We start from the raw sequence: 21,036 nt of genomic DNA, 5'->3' as shown, positions 1-21,036 counted from the left end.
GCAATTTCAGGTGTTTTTTTTTTCCCTTTTGCTTTTATAATTCCTTTCCCTTCTCTTTTGCCTCTAGTCAGCATCATTATCTTACTCTTTCCATGCCAGTTTTCATTCCATAATGAATAACAGTGATTACAGCACACTTCCCTGTCGTAGTCTAGTTTCATTCCAAAACCTCTCTTTCCTCCCCATGTGTCTGGACAATACTGCAACAGTTTTTGTTGGGATGTTGGGAACAGTACAAATACCATGTCCCCGAGCCAAGGGAATTAATCATTTAAGGTTAAAATCTCCGACCCAGCCAGGAATCAAACCTGGTGCCCTCCAAATCGAAGAGCACGATGCTGACCATTCATTCCAGACAACAAATTACAAGGATAAAGGAGACACGTTCATTGAGCAGCTCTCCTTCTTCTCTACATAGTGGCCCAGATGGGTCCAGTATGGTAAATGCAGCGACATGGGCAGAATTTATAACACAGAGGACAGAGTATGTTCGCCTTTTCCCACCCAGAGGTTGTATTTTGTTACAAGATTAATAAGGTGCTTCCTGCAGCTCCATCTGTTCTATATTTTAGCAAAAGAAGAAAGATGAGAATGTTTTCATCTGTAGACCAAGTTTATGCAAAAAGCAGGGCATTATTTTAGAATGCAACATACTGTATAACATTCTTTTCTTGAAATTTTTAATTTTTGTATTCACTATTACTGAAGTGGTAGTTCACTATAAGCAAAATTTTTAGTATTGTATGTGAATCGGGATCAGATGTTTTGGTTCACTATAACCAAATATTCATTATAACCATTTTCACTATATCCAGAGTTGATTACATCATATATGGTACCATATCCCAATCCATTGCCTTTAGTATATCTCCAAAAACCTTATCAATTTCAGCTGTTTTTAATTATTATTATTATTATTATTATTATTATTATTATTATTATTATTATTATTATTATTATTATTATTATTATTATTATTATTTTACCTTTCAGCTTTTGTATATTTTTGTAAATTATTATGCATAGGTAAATTTTAGTACTTCGCTAGTATTAGTCACCTCCTCCACGTAGACATTATCCTTATGTCCAACTGTCTTTACATAATGCTGACAATACTTCTTTGGTCTGTAAATAGTCACTTGTAGACTCTGTTTGTTCATTAATGAATCCTGAAATACTGTTTTTATGCAAATAATCCCCACACCCTAGTTTTAGGATCATTTTGAAAAAAATTCAATGAACTAAAATTCCTTCCATCGAAAAAAGTAACGTAGGCATAAACAAACATTCATATTGCACCACGAGTTCCACATGGTCTTTACGCAAATATGAAATTTACGAATATAGCTGCTTTCCTTGTACATGTTTGAGGTGATAAAAATATATTATCACTGCTATAAAATATATATATTGAAAATTAACAAGGAGGCCTACTTACGTGACAGGTATTTCATTAATCTGAACTTGCAAGAGGCTGAATTCCGTGTAGATCGGAAGATTCGTTGTCTCTTGCATCACCATAATCCTCTCCTAAATTACTTACAAATCCGTCACACGCCACGTCTGAAACACTTCTCACACGCAGTTTCTTCTTACTCGGACAGTAACACAACTGGTAGTGGATAATTCTTTTCGTGCAATGTAAATACCTGAAACAGACACACCGGTAAATTAGGATGTTAGTTTTACGATGTCATCAATTATACAATCAGGATATGTTTCCATAAACTTACTAAATACAGACATGAAATAGGCTTTTGGGCTTATGCCGTGTCAAGAAAATAAGGTGAAATTCTTTATGTTTGACAGAGAATTTTGCTCTGTGTCTTCAGAAGAAAATCTCGACTGTCCACGAGAAAGGCTTCTCAAACTATGAGGTTTGAATTTAGACAAGAGTTGTTACCTTTACACCTGCTGTTAAGCAACACACTCTCGCAGGAATTGTGGTTCCTTTTGATTGCATTACTGCTATACAGGCTGAACGCAAATTCAACCAGGTATCATTCAGACAAAAATCTAAGTTCCTCCGACTAGCTCAGAAACAAGCGGTCTCTCGCACGGATGCTAGTAAAACTCGTCAGTCTTTCCAAGAAATCCTTAGACGAGAAACAAACAGCAGTTCTAGCTAGAGGCCTTGATTTCGCTGTCGCTCTCTCTAAAATTCCCACCGAGGAGTTAATTACTTCCGTTGAGGTTGCCATCCACAAATTTCCTATGGATGAGGCTGAGGAGTTAAGACAGAAGTGTGTGAGACTCATAAGGTCTGCTGTTGTACCCACGCCCAATTTAACAAGAGGCGAGAGGAGAGCTCCGAAGGAACTTAGAGATGATACTGAACTGACCATTTATTGTCAGAGCCTGTTTACAGACTGAGCTCACATGACCCTACCACTTGTGTGTCCAACACCACCGTGAAGCTCTTATGGCAATCTTCAGTTCCAAAAGAGGAGGCTAAACGTCTGTCCCCGGGGGACGCAGTGCCACCTAGATTGTATGGACTTCCTAAGATTCATAAAGAAGATGTTCCCCTCAGACCTATTGTTAGTGTGATAGGTTCTCCTACGTATGCTCTGACTAAATATCTGAGCAAATTGCTTCAGCCACACATAGGACATACTGAATCATACGTCAGTGACTCTCGGTATTTAGTCAACAAGCTGTCAACCATAACCCTTCAACCTAATGCACTTTTGGTGAGTTTCGATGTGGAGTCCTTGTTCACTAAAGTGCCGATTGACTTGGTCATATCTCTCATTGAACGCCTGTCCCTGAGGACATTGCTAAGTTATTTTACAACTTCATGACTTCCAGCTATTTCTTGTGGGGTGGGAACTTTTATGAACAGATGGACGGAGTGGCTATGGGAAGTCCACTTTCGCCCGTAGTGGCTAATTTCTTTATGGAGTATTTTGAGGAGGAGGCTATTGCTTCGGTGCCCGTCAAACCTATGATATGGTGGAGGTATGTTGATGATACATTTGTAGTCTGAACAGAAGGTCCTGAGAAACTTCATCTATTTCTAAACCACCTAAATCAGCAACATCCTTCAATTAAATTTACTATGAAGATGGGGTCGGATGGATGCCTTCCTGTCTTGGATGTTCTAGTAAGAAAGAACCAGACGGTTCCTTAAGACATTAGTACAATTTACAAACTTCATCATATAGATCCGTATGGATACAGTTTAAAATAAGAAACAATGTTAGGTTCAATGGTCCACCCAATCAATACACCTCACTTTACAAGTGAAAACTATTTAATATAAAAAAATAAACATAAAAAAATAAACAGACAATAGGAAGGGTGATTTCCGATGAAGAAAGAAGGATAAGATCAGAGAGAATGAAGAAGTACTGGGCTGACAGGAAACTGAAAAATTCTTTGTATAAAATTGGCTATAGCAATGAAGGCCATAAAATGTAAATAATAATAATAATAATAATAATAATAATAATAATAATAATAATAATAATAATAATAATAATAATAATAATAATAATAATAATAATAATAATAATATAAAAAATATTAAACATACCCTGGAACATGTTTTGTTTCATTTAAGAGTTCATCAGCCATAACATCTCGTAGTAGATTACAAGGCTCATTGTTGCTCTAGTAATTGAAAAAAATGGAAGAACCCATGTCCTTTAAGAACTATTTGAGAATGCACTAAAGATAAAATATACACATTATGTACACAAAATTGACCTCACTTCTTGCGAAAAATTCTATCTTCAGTGCTAAAACATGACATGCCAGCCATAATGTCCCGTAATTGTTGCCGTGTAGTAATTTAAAAATGGATGAACCCATGTCCTGTATGAACTGTTGAGAATAACTAAACACAAAATACACACACATTATTTACAATAAAATGAAGATTTTTTGCAAGAAGTGTTGAACTATTTTATTGTAAATAGTGTGTATATATTTTGTCTTCAGTTATTCTCAACAGTACATAAAGGACATGGGCCTGTCCACTTTTAAATTGCTAGGCAGCAACAATTATGGAACATCATGGCTGGCATGTCATGTTTCAAGAAATGTTCCAAATGTTAGTATTGAAGATAGAAAACAATTTTCTTGCAAGAAGTGAGGACAATTTTGTGTAAATAGTGTGTGTATTTTATCTTTAGTGTATTCTCAAATAGTTCTGAAGGGACTTAGGTTCTTCCATTTTTTTTCAATTACTAGATAGCAGCAATGAGTACGAGACGTTATGGCTGATGAAGTCTCAAATGAGACGAAACATGTTCCAGGGTATGTTTAATATGTTTTTATATGAAATAGTTTTCACTTGTAAAGTGAGGTGTATTGATTGGGTGGACCATTGAACCTAACATTGTATCTTATTTTATCCTTAGGACATACCGTCTATCGTAAGCCTACCCACACAAATCGCTATCTTCATGCAGATTCTCACCACCATCCAGCACAAAAGCAAGGCATTCTAACGACACTCGCCAAGAGGATATGGTGTTGACTCCCATAGGGAACATGAAATATTTGTCCTGAATGAGTAAATTTATAATACCAATATAATGGTCCATTATTGGACATTATAAATTTTCCAGCTAACTCATTCTTGGTTGCCTGCGTTTCGCCCTCATGTGCTAAGTTGGGCTCATCAGTTGGTCCTTAGCACAACATGAACGAACAGTCAGAACACTGAAATTCGCGCCCAATAATCACATTTAAAGGCTGCTTTTAGGTTTAGATTTTTACGGTCAATATGAAATACACATAACACGGTTACAATGACAGTGCAGGTGTTTAAAAGTAACTAATTCAAGAATATTTTCACCAGTTGAATGTATTGGCCTGTATTGTGAGTAATTAGGGCCAGGATAAAACTTCACAGCACGTGAGAAAGCAGTCGGAACTCTGAATAAAATACTCACCCAAAAATTATGTCTAAATTTTCTTTTCAGGATGTCACAATGTTATTTTCACCAATTAAAAGTATACTCGCACAGTTGAAGAAACATTCGTCAGTGCTTTACTCACGTACACAATATACAAGCGGAACACGAAAATAAAAACTGTGGGATGTTAAAGTTTGAAATGTCTTGTCATTGTGCTGGTTGAAGGTCTCTTTGCAGACAAAATAGAACATAAATTGCATTTCACTCTGTCCGGTTTTCTTCTAGTAGAAAAGTCCTGAACAGGACTCCAATGCGACATTATGCAAAGTTTACCGTCTTTCGTACGTTTTAATTATTTTCGTGATGTTATGCTCTTTGCATTTCGAATTCCTTCCCTCTCAACTTCCATTTAACACCTTCTTTAATATTTCGAAAATTTCCCTCAACACTTTCTCGGGGATTGACGTTAAAAATTAATTTGGACTTTAAGGAAACTTTTAAGCCCAAGAAAAATATAGGTCATCACTTTGGAATTAGAAATATAACTGGATGAAAACATTGTTGTACTTTCGTGCTGTTATGCTCTCTGCACTTCGAATTCCTTCCCTCTCAACTTCCATTTACTTTCTTTAATATCTCGAAAATTTCCCTCAATACTTTCTCGGGGATTGACGTTAAAAATTAATTTGGACTTTAAGGAAACTTTTTAAGCCCAAGAAAAATATAGGTCATCGCTTTGGAATTAAAGATATAACTGGATGAAAATTTTTTACACTCCAACACAGGGCGGCACACAGCCAGTATCGACAGTCAGACACAGCCAAGAATCTATCTAGTGCGGCCTTGACTCAGCACGTTCGGTACAGGCATATTCCAGCTGACGCGGAGCACGTCATGTTGCCTCTCGAAGTTCTCTCTACGACGCAGTTACAGTCCTGTGTCCCGTGTCTCGGCACTCTGTACCGAAACACTCCGCCTCAAGCTCCTTATGTTGCGGAACAACTGAATGTTCCGGTCTGCCCAACCCTAGTCGGGGTATTCATGGCACTTCTCCATCTTCCTCTTTCCTTCCGCCGTTCCTCTTCCACGATCTTGTCCCAGTCTAAATTTTGTCGTCTTATGCCGCTCTTCACTGATTCAATCCACATTGTTCTAGGTCTTCCTCTTTCTCTCTTGCCCTCGCACTTTGCCTCCAGCATCTGTCTTGGAATTCTATTCTCCTCCATCCTCTTTACATGTCCAAACCACCTTAGTTTATTCTTTTCAGCTCTCTCATTTAGCTTTTGTATCCAAACTTCCTTCCTAACATCTTCATTTCTCACTCTGTCTTTCCTTGTGTACTTATACTACTGAGCATAAAAGTACAGTGGAAGTCCATTATAGGAAGAATTCATAACAGAGAAAAATTGACTAGCTATAGTGAATTGTCATTTTATCTGATTTTTCGTTAAATTGTAGAGGGTTGGCAAGGTATCATTGTTGTCATTCCACCAATGAAGAGGATTCTCTAGCCTATGCAGAAGAGGCATATTTAAATACTTGTCCATCTGTATGATTCTTGCTGCTTTTGGATTAACAGTTAGCGCTTGAATGAGTTCTTCAACTTCTGCATCAAAGTTCTTCCATAATATGCTCAAAGATGACACTGTAGACCCAACCTGTGTTCAACTTCATGTGTTAACAACTGTCTGTTGGTGTGCAGTGCCAATAATGGTAGCAGCATCATTAATAAGTATTTCTGTTATTTCTTTAAGTTTGCTTTCATCCTTCATAAAACCATACGTCATAAATCTTGGGTCTAAAAGTGTTGCTTCCCACAATATATTTATATTGTGGTACTTGTTGCAAATTTTACTTGTCACTTCTTCACATATCTTGGCAAGGAGTCGAGAAATGACTGGACTCTCATATTCCATCTCTCGCAGCTATTGGTAATGAGTTCGAAGGTTCCTACTCATCAATCGAATCTTTGGAAGGGTAACGTGCTTTTCACTGCTGACTTTCCTCGTCATTTCATCGGAGCATCGTAGAATTAAAACTGATTTCTCAATTATGTGCCAGTCTTCATTGTTTAAAACTTCCACATAACTATTGTTCATTATTGCTAGAGTACTTTGAAATAGTTCCTTGGTCTGAATTACTCTATTCAACATCTCGTATGTCGAGTTCCACCGTGTTGGACAGTCCTGCTTTAGAGTCAGAATAGGATAGCCCCTCTATTTTTGAGTGCTGTGAAGTTTCTCCAAGGATTATGGGCTCCTTTTAAAGAATTTGACAATACGTTTTTCCTTCTCTCTCATTCGTTTTATTTCTTCCAGGCTTGATTGTGCTACAAGATTCAACAATTTTTCAACTGATGCTTCTGTCTCACTTCATGCTGACGAATTACATCAGCGGCTTTGGACATATTGTATTTATGACAATCATGTTTATGCTTGTGTTCACGCCCTCATGTCGTTGGCTTTATATTATTACCACTTTGGTTTTCCACTAACATTTTAAATGAACTGTTTTAATTGGAATTTTAATGGAAGATGTTTTAGTCTCCGACAAGTTTATGGTTTAATCATTGACAGTGTTTCCATTAGCATCTTTATATATTGTATCATTTTTCACATTTTTATGTCCCGAATTTTAATAACTGGCTAAACTTTTAGCTTCCACTTTTAATATTAGTTGTACTCTTGATGATTGTTTTTAGGCTGAAGATGCCCTTAATTGAGGGCGAAACATGTCCCATTTAATTATGAGTCTATTTATGTAACCACTATAAGTGAAAATAAAAGTATTGAATAGGTGGATTAAATTAAAACACCTTTATTGTTGTTGAACTGTAAATTTTCAATACGGACCAAAATTGAGATTTAAAACATTGAATGTTTGATTTTTGAAACAAGCGTGAAGCTAGTGCGTTGAGCGCAGGTGCGATGCTATCCTAACCAAATTGGTCAAACAGTTGTATCATCATGAAAATCTGAACTCTGATTGGTGGAGAACCTGTATCATAATGAAACTTGAACTACAGGGTGAACCGAAATTCGCGCACTCGGGTGTCGCAGTGTGACTCCTCACATGCCAGCAATAAAAAAATGTTTCTCACAAACGTTCGTCCTGTGAGCATATCCGGCAGAAAAAGGACATTGAAGACTGGCAATCCGGCAACACTGTAGCCACATGTAGGGTAACTACCTCTGTAAGCACATATTAGTCGTGCTGTACAGTTGGTGCAGTGGATAGAGTTTTGGGTTAACATGCAGAAGGTCGAGGGGTCGATCCTGGGTTGAGGTGTATGTTTTTTATTTCGTAAATGTAGTACAGGTGGTATGGTATCTGGCATCTTAATCGTCAACAGCGAATAAATTCACGCCCACGACGTGGAAAGGGCGTCTTTCAAAGCTGACCAGTGAAAAAAAGATTGTTCGTCCATTTCTAGGATCGTAGTATGTAAGTGCAAATGGTATCTAGAGGACCCGCTGCAATCGTTGTTGACGATTAAGATGCCAGATACCATACCACCAGGACTACATTTACGAAATAAAAAACATACACCTCAACCCAGGATCGACCCCTCGACCTCGTGCGTGCTCACCCAAAACTCTATCCACTGCACCAACTGTACAGCACGACTAACATGTGCTGACAGAGGTAGTTACCCTACATGTTACAGTGTTGCCAGACTGCCACTCCTCAACGTACTTTTTCTGCCGGTCATACGAGGGTTATGCCGGAAGATTTTAGCAGAGTGTGAGAAAATTTTTTTATTTGCGAAACAACAATCACAACTTTTCAAAATACTCTCCATTAGCACGTATACATTTTTCCATTCTCTGAAACCACTTAGAAAACGTTTCAGTCCAAGCTTCTTTCGGGATGTCGCTTAGTGCTCTCTCGTACGCTGCAATTGCCTCTTCATCTGACGAAAACCACTGCCCACGTATTTTTTCGTTGGTCTTAGGGAACAGAAAGAAGTCACATGGGGCCAGGTCAGGTGAATAGGGGGGATGAGGTAACACTCGCACTTTTCCCCTTTCCAAAAAGTCCATTGTTCTAGCAGCCCTGTGTGCAGATGCATTGTCGTGATGCAGCAGAAGGTACCCACTCTTGGACTTTGGGTACTGTGACCTCTAAGTGGCGAGGACTTTGGGAAGACAGTCATTCACATACCGTTCAGCATTGACTGTACAACGTGTGTCCAAGGCCACAGAAGTTAAATGCCCCATTAAAAAAAAAAAAAAAAAGTTGTCACCATCTTCTTTCCGGAGTTTCGACTTCGTGGAACTTTTGTGGGTCGTTCCTCCCCTGGAAAGCACCACACACAAGACTGTCTCTTCGTTTCAGGGTCATAATGGTAGACCCATGTTTCATCACCTGTGACGATATTGTAGGTGTCTTCGGACTGCCTCCATTGAATTTTTCTAGCATGAAATGACACCAGTCCACTTTCTCCTCCTTTTGGTTTTCTGTCAGGGAATGTGGCACCCAATGGGCACATGTCTTTTTAAGGCCTAAATGATCGTGAGCAATGGTCTGCGCTGCTCTTGACCCAATATTTAAGGTCCCTTCAGTGTCACAAAATGTAAGATGTGGATCTGCTTTGATCATTTCCCTTGCAGCATCAATGTTTTCTTGAGTCACAGCTGTTGCTGGGCAACTGGGACGAGGTTTATCTTCAATTGACTGCCGACCCCTTGAAAACTCGCGAAACCAATTTCCAACTGTGGCTCTAGAAGGCGCAGCCTCACCAAAAATGCGCAGCAAAGAAGAATGGCATTCTTTGGCACTTAATTTCTTTTTATAACCATAAAAAAAAAAAATCATTGCTCGAAAATTGCGGCGCAACAGGTCCATCTTGCACCGTGTCTGACTCAACACTGCCTGTGCTTTCTTCCCTCGCTGTGGAGAAACTACCGCTAGGAAGGGTTGCGCATGCATGTTCCAAGGTCAAAAAACATCGCTCTTTCAAGTGAAAATAATCCCATTGTCCTCAGAATTACGGTTTACGCGCTGCTAAAAACCCTTGACATAACCTTCATACTCGCAGGATGAACTTTTGTGAGAGACATTTCTTCATTACTGGCATTTGAAGAGTCGCGCTGCGATGCCCGAGTGTGCGAATTTCGGTTCATCCTGTATAATGAGTCTCGTTAAGATTCATTTTTCTGGCATATAATATTTATATTTTGGCATCGTCAAGCATAAAAAATCATTTGCAATCCGTTTCAACAACTGTTAGTCAAGTTTCTCTTTGTTAGTTGTTGACATAGGCCTGGACGAATAGGTTTGTATTCTATTTCGTTTCAATCTTTGTACCTTCTCTCTGCTTAGTGTTTAACACGAGTGTATGATAGGTTGTACATGTAGTAGTAGTGTTGGTGGTAGATGATGATGAAACAGCTTCCATTAGTGACACAGGAAGATAGGTTTGTCCAGTTATTACTTGAGCAGATGTATCAGGCACAGAACTTGAAGCTTCAGTTGTTGCCTTTTCATCTTCTGAGTCATGATGCACCGATACAAACCTATTTTGATAAATGTCTGTTGTGGATGTTTAAGTTTGAAATGTCTCGTCATTGTGCCGGTTGAAGATCCCTTTGCAGACAAAACAGAAGAACATAAACTGCATATCACTCTGTCCGGTTTTATTTTAGTAAAAAAGTTCCAAGCAGGACTCCGGTGCGACATTATGCAAAGTTTACAGTCTTTTGTACAGTATATATTACTAGGCGTCAATGAAAACACTCTTATAGAACAGTTGAAAACAAAACAGAACACATGAAGTTATTCGCATATACCGAAGGCCAGTGGCCGGTGCAACGGAACTCACAGAACAAAGAGGATATGACGGAACACGGTACACCGAGCACTCCAGAACGTGCACACTGTCGGTATCGACAGGCAGCTAGTGGGTGAAGGGGAAGGGCAGTGCACAGTGGCACTTCTGACGGGATAGTGAGTCACTGTCTCGGTCTAGCTTGGGTATGTTTCGGAACGATTGACACTCGGTGTTCCGGAACAGCAGATCACAACTGCACCGGTGCAGTGTGCCGAAACAGGGACATAGTGCCCAACCCTAGTCGACAGGTGTTACTAATCGACTCCAACATCACCTTTGAATGTTGACAAGAGAGCTTGCTACCGTACATAGCGAGGAAACAATACCGAAGATGATTGATCGAATTCTGCTGTAAACTTTTCAGTTTTCCTATTCGAACAGTGTCACCTAACTTTACTGTATATGTATCATGAAAACAGCGCCAGTAGAGAAATGATAACCTTCTTGCTACAAATTTATGTGGGAATAGCCTCTGCAAAATTTAATCAGACGCAAGAAAATATAAACTAACCTCTGAAATGTGATGCACTCTGCCATATCTTGAGGTGTATCATATTCTTAATTTCAGTATATGGCATTCAAATTAAGCTATCATTTACTTCAGCCTTTATTTCTAATAAGTTAACAACTGCTATCGGCCACACCATTTATGCATTTATTACAAGAAAATTTTCTCTTTCATTTAAAATTTTATTTGCAGGGCAGCAGTCGATGGGTATTACTAATAGACCATGACATCACCCTCAGATGTCGATGAAAGAGCTTGCTAGTGCATATAGTGATAAAACTATACCAAAAATGATCGATCGCATTCATTTTAATCGCTTGTGTGCATAAATATTGACAATGGAAAAAATAGCGCACTCTTAATCGCTCGTAGTAATGGATACATCAGTGATACAGTTCTCTCTGTAACTAAAGGATAATACACAGTTTAATATAGGAATTTTCAAGGGGCAGAAAAAACTCGTTATAAATAGGTTCTCATTTTATGCCGTATTCGCTACAGTGTGCTTCTTCTGTAATAACTAATAAATAATGAATAAAAATGCATGAGGTCCTCATGCACGAGATGGTTAAAGAAGACAGTGTAATTCTTGCTCCTAAGTTTGGTAGAAATGTGTCTGTGTCTGTATATATAAGCTCATTTTATCCTATAAATACTGTGAGTAGCGTCTGACACATCCCACTCTTATGAGTCTAGTGTCAGACCTAAGACAAAACGCTGGTTAATAGAGCAAACACCTGAAAAGCCTTACATCTGATCTGTTTTTTGACATGCTCTATTGGTGGAAAAATATCTAATTACCTCCATGGGAACTTAGAATTTCCATTCGGAATTGCTAGGCGGTCAATAATTCCATTGTGGAGTTTTATCTCCCGTTTGCAGTTATCAGACTGTGCCTCTTAAAAGGGCTTCTGATAAGTGCACCTGCATACATTCCAGCGTCAGTGGGTAGGGTCTGACACATCCCACTCTGATGAGTCTAGTGTCAGACCTAAGACGAAACGCTGGTTAATAGAGCAAACGCCTGAAAAGCTTTACATCTGATCTGTTTATTACAAAACATTACTATCAGTTTGATGCTGTTACTGTACAGTACCTGTTGTTCTAGAGCAGGTATCCTTTGTGGATTCTGTCTCTGTCTCTCAAGTGAGGTAAAAGTGCCAAAATCAAAAATTATTATTATTTATGCTTTTATTTCCATGGTGTGACTCAGGCTCTGAAGCCTGCTATTCTTCCAGACCATGTCTTATAATGTACATGCAGTTCACAATATATTACACGTTAAAAAAAAAAAAAACCCACTCTCTCTCTCTCTCTCTCTCTCTCTCTCTCTCTCTCTCTCTCTCATACTAAACTGTACACATGTCCCTGTATTTTTTGGATTTCACAAAAAACTGGGGATCGTGGGGCAATAGTCACTTAGAACTTCAAGAGTGCTTGCTCTTTAATGTCTTTACCAAAGAATACATTTGAGTGATATTAATCTTTTAAAATGTGGTGTTTATTTTTAGGTGGTCGTATTCCTGATGCAGCTATGATACATGCTGCAAGAAAAAGGAGACAGTTAGCACGGGAAATGGGTGGAGATTATGTCCCTGTTGAAACAAAAAAGTAAGTGCAGTAGTATTGTCTATATATAAATTGAACATGTAACACAATATTGTGAGAATACCGCAACACTAACGCCTGTGTGTTATACATCAAAAGAAAGGTCTCCATTTCAGGATTACTAGAAAAATATTAGTTTCATTGTCGTTTATTTGCGTTCTGTATTGACTTATATTAGATTTCTATAAATCACTTTTCTGCCTTGTCATTGCTTTACATTTTATTATACTTAATTACCGTACATGTTTCGAGAGCAAACTGCTCTCTTCTTCAGCAGTGCCAAAACATCAGTCTAAATCTTTGGACTCAATACATTTGTACAAATACAGTTATCAACAGAACAATTACATATAAATTTTGAAATTGTTTAAATATTTATTTGTGTCTCAACTGTTTACGTACTTACTATTTAATTTAGTAAAAACTCTCAACGCTCACCTTAAAGGCATCTAATAAAATCTATACTATAATAAATGCCCATGCTCCCACTAATGATAAAAACAACTCCTCAAAAGACCAGGAGGAAACAGGAGAATTTTGGGACCTATTGGACCAGACCATAGATAACATCCCCAAACACCATATAAAATTATTAATAGGCGACTTCAACGCTCAACTAGGCAGAGAAAGAAAATACCGTGACATCATCGGAAAATGGCCAGCACACAAGAAAACAAATAAAAATGGAGAGAGACTAGTTGACCTGTGTAGAAACCATAATTTAATCTCAAAATCTACATGTTTTAAGAGGAAACCTCAAAAACTCAAAACATGGAAACACCCTGACTACACTAAAGGAGAATGGCAACTGGACCACGTCTGCATGGACAAATACCACCACAAAGAGATCTATAACGTCAAAGTCCTCCGAGGAATAGACACAGGTTCAGATCACTACGTAGTTAAAATTAAAATTAAACTCACTCCCCAGAGGAGACAACAAAAGCAAGCCCTTAAAACTAAAAGAAAAATAGATCCTACCCAGCTAATCAACAACAAAAATTACCAGAAAGCAACTGAAAAAATAAAAATCACAGACAAACTTGAAGACTTAGTACACAACCTTAAACAAATTGCAGAAGACCTAGCTCCAATTAAACCATGTAAAAAACACCAATGGTGGAACAGTGAATGTGATGAAACAGTGGAGAAAAGACATCAGGCATGGCTATTACATCAGTCCCAAAAGACAGAAATATCCTATCAAAAGCTAGTAAAACAGAGAAAAGAAACTATCCAAGTCTTAAGAAGAATAAAAAGACAACATCATAAGGACACCCTGCAGTTAATTGAAGAACAGTTCAGTAAAACTAAATCAAGGGACTACTACAAAACCTTCAGAAAGCAGCTCCAAAAATATGAACCCCCGACCCTACTGATGAAGGATGAAGATGGTAAGCTGGCCCATAACAATAAAGACAATGCAGAAATTCTGGCTAAACATTTCAACAAGCTTTTAAATTGTGAGGAACCTACAGAACTCCTTCATTTGGACACCAATACCCCGATAAAAACATCACCAGAAAACATCAATCCCCCCACAATAAAGGAAGTCTACCAGGCTCTGAATAAATTAAAAAACTACAAAGCGCCAGGAGAAGATCAGACCTTTGCGGAAATCTGGAAATATGCAGGAAACTCAGCAAAAGTTGCCCTCCATCAACAACTTGTCTCTATCTGGATTAAAGAAGAACTACCAGAACACTGGACAACAGCCCTCATTCATCCTCTGCACAAAAAAGGGGACAAAACCGACCCTAATAACTACAGGGGAATCTCTCTCCTAGATATAACATACAAAATATTTTCAATAATCATCCTTAATAGGATAAGTTTACAACTTGAGAAAGAACTAGGAGAATATCAAGGAGGTTTCAGACCCTGGAGGAGCTGTCCTGATCAGATCATGAGTCTTAAGTTGATAATGGACTATAACAGGAGAAGAAACAGAGATATGGTGATAACATTTGTAGATTTCAAGAAAGCTTATGATTGCATCCATAGAGAATCTCTGTTTAAAATTTTAAGACACCTTGGACTACACCCCAAATTAATAAACATGATAAAATTGACTCTCACCAATACCAAGTCAAAAGTGAAGTTTAGGGGTGAAACATCAGAGACATTTGAAATTAAAACTGGACTACGGCAGGGAGATGGGCTCTCACCACTATTATTTAACTGTGCTCTAGAAATGGTAATGAGGGAATGGTTTAGAAAATGTCCCCCCAAAATAAAGATTGGCCGAAAAATCAAAACAAATTGCCTGGGTTTTGCTGACGATTTAGCATTACTAGCAGTGGACATAAAAGAAGCAAAAACCCAGATATCAGAACTTCAAAACATTGCAAATAAAATTGGCCTCAAAATATCATTTGAAAAAACAGAAATTATGCCCCAAAAACCAACACAGCTAAAAGAAGTCACCATAAATGGTAATAAAATCAAAATAGTAACTCAGTTTAAATATCTTGGAGAAGTAATAACACATAACTTAAATGAAAAAATCTCAATCCAAGTAAGAACAAATAGATTAGCTAAAGCACAAAAATTAACATGGGATATCTACAAAAAGAAATGTCTATCAATAAATACAAAAATAAAACACTACAACACAGTTATAAAACCGGAAGCTACATATGCAGCAGAAACACTCTTTTACCTGAATAAACAATCAAAGACTGACAGACTTCAGAAAATTGAAAGGAGGATTGGAAGAACCTGTATCAACAAAAAATATCAGAAAGATGGACAGTGGCGGTTAATACCTAACAAAGTCGTGTACAAAGAGCTAGAACCCATTACAGATACTATGCATAAGAGGAGACTGGGATTCTTTGGACATATCATGAGGATGCAGGACTCAAGACTTCTGAAACAACTAGTACAACACAATCTCGTCTCAAAAAATACCACAACAGGATGTAAATGGATCAGAGAAGTAAGAGAGGATCTGAAGGAAATAGGCCTTACAACAGAAGACACCAAAAATAAGATAAAATTGAATACAAAACTCAAGAATACAAACCTCCGCTTTACCCTTACACAAAACAAACCAACAACACGCACATTTTCAACTGAGGAAAGGGCACGAAGATCGGAGCGTCTGAAGAAGTACTGGGAGGACCGCAAAGCCCGAACAATCCCTTCAAAGAGACCTGAACGACGGACTGACTAAAGTGATCCTATGTGGTCATAAAAGAAGAAGAAGAAGAAGAAGAACAATTTCTATCATAAAATGAATAATCTGTTAAATTAATCACTATATATTAAAATTTAAAATCTACTCTGCTCTTGGAACTTAAGTCCTTATTTACACCTAAAAAAGAAATGCAGTAAAATGTTTCTTTGTGTCTAAATTTACACGTACTATGTCATTTAAGAAACACTTTAAAATAGGATAATTGTCAAATTATAAAACAAATAAAACCTATTTAGTCACTGTATGTTGACTTTAAAATATTTTCTGCCCTTTTCTTGAAATTTCTCCTTTCCTTAAATCCTGAAAAAGAAAACATTATATTTAAATTTCTAATCTGTAATTCAATTGTCTTATTTATTCCAATGATTGTCAATTAACTTACTGCTATATTTCTGAACTTTGACATAAATCGGAAATTTCTCCTCTTAATCCCATCCGACCTTGCGAGCGATTTTAACTGTCAAATTCCTTTAAAATCAACAACCAACAAACTAACTTTAGAGACTTTTTTTTATGAAAAAGGCGACAACTCAGATGATCCGATGTATGGGTTAGCTAAATTTATACAGGTATTCTTAAGAAAGCATTTTAAATTCACAATGTATGCAATAATCAGTAATACAAGCGATTACTGTAACAGAACAAGGTATAATGAAATGAAGGAAAATTATACAATTCATAGTCTTGATATTAAAGACGTATTCCAACATCCCCATCTCTAGAACAATAAATATTGTTAGAAGGAATTTAACAGAACATAACGGTTTAAGTAAAATTGAGATTGATGAATTTATCAAGTTGTTAGCATACACATTAGAGACCGATTATTTCGGACTTAACAACAAAATTTACAAACAGGAGGGGGGTCGGGTATTCTGGCGAATATTTACATGGACTATTTGGAATCAAATAAAATAATTTAGAAAATTAAAGGATTAACCAAATTGGTAAGAGATATGGACAACATTTTCATTATTATAGATGAAAAAGAAATGGGTCTGGTAGAAGTATTAAGAAGGGTGAACAAAATAGACAAAGATATCAAATTTACAATGCAGTCAGAGGAAGGAGGATCGCTGAACTACTTAGACGTCAAAATAATGAGAAATGGTGGGGAATTAGAGTACCAGGTTTTTAGAAAAGAAACTACCACTAGCACTATTGTTAGGAAGGACTCCAACCATCCAGGGCAGTAGAAGAAGGCAACATTTTACAGTATTATCAGTAGGGCCCTTAAATTCCTCTTAAAAAGACAAGCTTTTGAAAAAGAGATGAATACTATATATAAGATTGCGAATAGAAATGGATATTCAAAGAGATACGTAGATAAAATAAAGAACGGCCGATGACATTCGAAATTAGGCCCTTTTAAAAACAAGCAACAACAAGTAAAATAAAGAGCAAGTTAATAAATAAACAGAGATCAACTTTGGAAAAAGAAAAGAAAGAATGTAGCGGTAATAACATTCCACAACAAACACTCGTACAGAATAAAAAAGATTTTTAGCAAAAAGGGCATTGACATTACGTTTAAGACAAACAACAATAATAAGAGAATTTTATTCAATTCACATAAGGTTAATAGGGCCAGTAGGTTCAGTAAATTAGGAGTATATTGCATCAAGTGTCAAAGTTGTGGAAAGAAATACGGTAGATCCCCTATTTAACATTTTTACAGAGATCTCATTTTTTTAACCTTAAATGGGGGTTTACCTTTAATAGAGGTTTCAGTAGAAAGAAAACAGTTTCCAGAGATCATCATCATTTTACAGTTCCAGGTTCCCAGGTACTGTTGGCGAGCCTCTTCCATTCTGTCTTATTGAGATGTGTTCTGTTGTTAATGACATCCTGCAGTGTCCTTCCCCGATCTGCAATGTCCATCTTTACGATCTCCATCCAGTGGGTTTTTGGTCTTCCCACCATCCGTTTCCCTGCCGCATGTCACTCCAAGTTAACATATGCTGTCCTTGTTGCCTCCATCCTCATTACATGTCTAAACCACCTCAGTCTGGACATGCTGATCCGATCTAACCTTGATGTAACAATCCCAACTTCCTTCCTAACCACATCATTCCTCAACTTGTCCAGTTAGGATTTTTTGAATTGTGGACCTAAGTAACTTCAACTCGGATGCCTGCAACCTTGATGAGTTTTTCCTAGTGAGGGTGCAGGTTTTTTTTACCATAGGTTAAGATTGGTATGAAGTACTGATTGAACATCACCAGCTTTGATTTTATTGGTGCTTTTGGATGCCAGAGGAGTGTTCGTACTTGCTGGTAAAAGTGAGAGTTCTTCTGCACTTTATTTGCCACCTCCTTTGTGGCTAGTGTATCTCGATATATTACACTGCCGAGGTATGTAAGGCTTTCCACACTTTCTAGTGGATGGTATCCTAGCATGATATTCGCTGGTCGTCCCTCTCTGTTTATTGCCATCACTACTGTTTTGAGTTCGCTGAACTCCTAGAACTTAACCTTCCATACATTGAGTCTCAACTGTTATTGTTCCTCAGTTTCTCTCCAGATCATAACATCATCAGCAAAGGCCATTGCATTTAGTTCACCAGAGGTTTTCTTGATGTTCTTCATTATGTCATCCATGATGGTGATAAACAATAATGGGGATAGTGCACTGCCTTGCTGGACTCCACTTTTGGTCTTGAACCTGGATGAATGTCCGTTACCCAATCGCACACAGCTGGTACATTTCTCATACAACATCTGACCATTCCTCACCAGTCACTCTGGCACATTCCTTTTTCTCAGGCATTCCCATATCTTCTCTCTTGCAATTCTGTCATATGCCTTCTGAATGTCAAGGAAAACCATAAATAGATCTTTGCCTTTTTACTCAATTTTTTTCCCATTAACAAACGGACACTGAAGATTAGGTTTGATGTGGACTTGTTAGGCCTGGAGCCATACTGTTCCTCTTCAGACTGTGGCTCCAAAATGACTCGCAATCTGTCTCTAAGATTTTCTCTAGGATCTTAAGCCCATGAGAAAGGAGTGTTATTCCCTGGTAGTTGGAGGATTTTCGGCAATTTCCATTCTTAAACAGGGTGATAATGACACCCTTGCTCCAGTCAGTAGGTATCTTGCCATCTTTAAACTGCATTGAGTACTGTGTAGCCACTGTAAACCCTGGACTCCTGCTGCTTTAATCATGTCCATGCTGACTTCATCGATTCCTGGGGATTTCCCTTGCAGCATCTTCTTAAGGGCTGATTCTGTTTCTGCCCATGTAATTGGAGGTACCTCTGTGCAGGTTTCAACAGCTGGTTCTTTTGTTTTCTGATCTGCTTCTGTCTGTTCAATAGGTGATCAAAATGATTCCACAGAACCTCTCTGATGTCCTCTTCTTTCCTGGCCAGGTTTCCATTAGGATCCTCAATTGCTTTGATGGTTTCAACTGCTGTCTTCCTTCAGTTTTTGAGTAAATTTCTCTCAGCATTTTTATCTTCTCCTCTTCTACTACACTTTTAACTCTCGATTTCTTGTCCTGGTAAACTTGATCGAGGTCTCTGATCTTCCCCTCGTTTCTTACCGGTTCTGGCTTGGATTTCTCTCTATCTTGTTCTTTTTGTGCCATGTTCCTTTCCTTTATTGAGGATCTTACTCTCTCATTCCACCAGGGTGTCTCTTTTTCCCTTACTCTCGCACTTGTCTTCCTGCAAACCTCTATTGCTTCTTTCATCAAGGTGTTTTTAAATCTTGTCCACTCTACCTCACCACTCTGCACTTCTTCCGTAGGCAGTTGCCCTCTTATACGGTCCTGATAGTCTGTTCTTTTTCTAATAAGTTGCATTTCCCACACCTTAATTTTAGGTAATTTCTTGGTTGTTATCTTTGGTACATTAATGTCTTTCAGATCTGCTACTAATAACCGCTATTGAGGCTCTCACTTGGAATCACCTTGACATCAGTCACAAATCTACTTTTTTCTTTATCTGTAATGACATAGTCAATGACCGTCTTGCTATTTCCATCCCGGCTGTAACAGGTAATCTTATGACTGACTCTTTTATTGAACCAATTGTTTTTTACTACCAAACAGTTTCTTACGCAGAAGTCTAGGAGATGTTCGCCTTCCGAATTCCTTCTCCCATAGCCATGTGTTCCCATCACCTTCTCATAGCACTTCCTGTCTGTCCCGAGCTGTGCATTGAAGTCCCCGTTGATGATTGCTCTCTCTTCACTGATGATCTCTTCTAGGTCTTTGAGAAACTTGTTCTTTTCATCTTGATTGCAACCCATCTGAGGGGCATACACTTGCGCCAGTGTCAGCTTCTCTTTCCCAAGGTGAACTGTTGCCTTTATTATCCTCTCATTGATGTACTAGATCTCTGTAATACCAACTAACTCTTTAGACAAATCAGTCCTACTCCATTTCTCATCTCTCTGTTGTTACCATTCCAGTAGAGGGTATAGTTTTTCCTCAACTCTTTCTTCCCTTTACCTTTCCATTTAGTTTCGCTCAGTCCTAGGATTGATATTTTCCTTCTCTCCATGATATCCAGTAACTCCTCACAGTTCCCAGTCAACCTCAGTACATTGATTGTTCCTATTCGAGTGTGTTGTCTTCTCTCCGGGGTTGTTGCACAATCGCAAGGCTTGGCCTGTCATCAGGTTGTAAGTTATCATACCTGGCGTGGGTCTGCGGATGCTGTTGTCTACTCCGAGTTCTTTGTTTGCATCTGAGGCTCATATAAGTGTTGAAAGCGATTGCAGTTACTCTCCGACTGACTTGCTAGCCCTAACGTTAGGGAAGAATTTCTGTCAGTGTTATCACCCTTAGCCTTTAGCAGTCCCCTGCCACATCTGCAAGGCAGCAGCTTCCAGTTGAATTTATGTGTTATTTCCTACACAGTGGCTTCAACAAGCCCCCTAAGAGTGAACTCCTCTGCCCGTAGCCATTGTTTCTCCCTTAGTTTGTCAGGTTTGGTAACAGCCACCCAACCCTCGGCCAGACAGTCGCAGATAGTACCGTCTACTGTCGCATACGGTAGCAGGCTGTA

At 38.2% G+C, this 21,036-nt stretch overlaps 1 protein-coding gene across 2 annotated transcripts in view; it reads left to right on the top strand.

The window, feature by feature from the left end:
* LOC136866425 (PAX3- and PAX7-binding protein 1) overlaps positions 1 to 21,036 on the top strand; it is a 337,700-nt gene that overhangs the window by 83,536 nt on the left and 233,128 nt on the right. For both annotated transcript variants that reach the window (XM_067143350.2, XM_067143349.2), the window contains one exon: positions 12,721 to 12,820. In XM_067143350.2, coding sequence (XP_066999451.2) covers positions 12,721 to 12,820 — 100 coding nt within the window. The remainder of the gene's footprint in view (positions 1 to 12,720; positions 12,821 to 21,036) is intronic.

Source organism: Anabrus simplex, chromosome 3 (genome assembly GCF_040414725.1).
Source record: "Anabrus simplex isolate iqAnaSimp1 chromosome 3, ASM4041472v1, whole genome shotgun sequence".
In the NCBI taxonomy this organism is placed as follows: Eukaryota; Metazoa; Arthropoda; class Insecta; order Orthoptera; family Tettigoniidae; genus Anabrus; species Anabrus simplex.
This window is presented reverse-complemented; position numbering and strand designations above follow the sequence as displayed.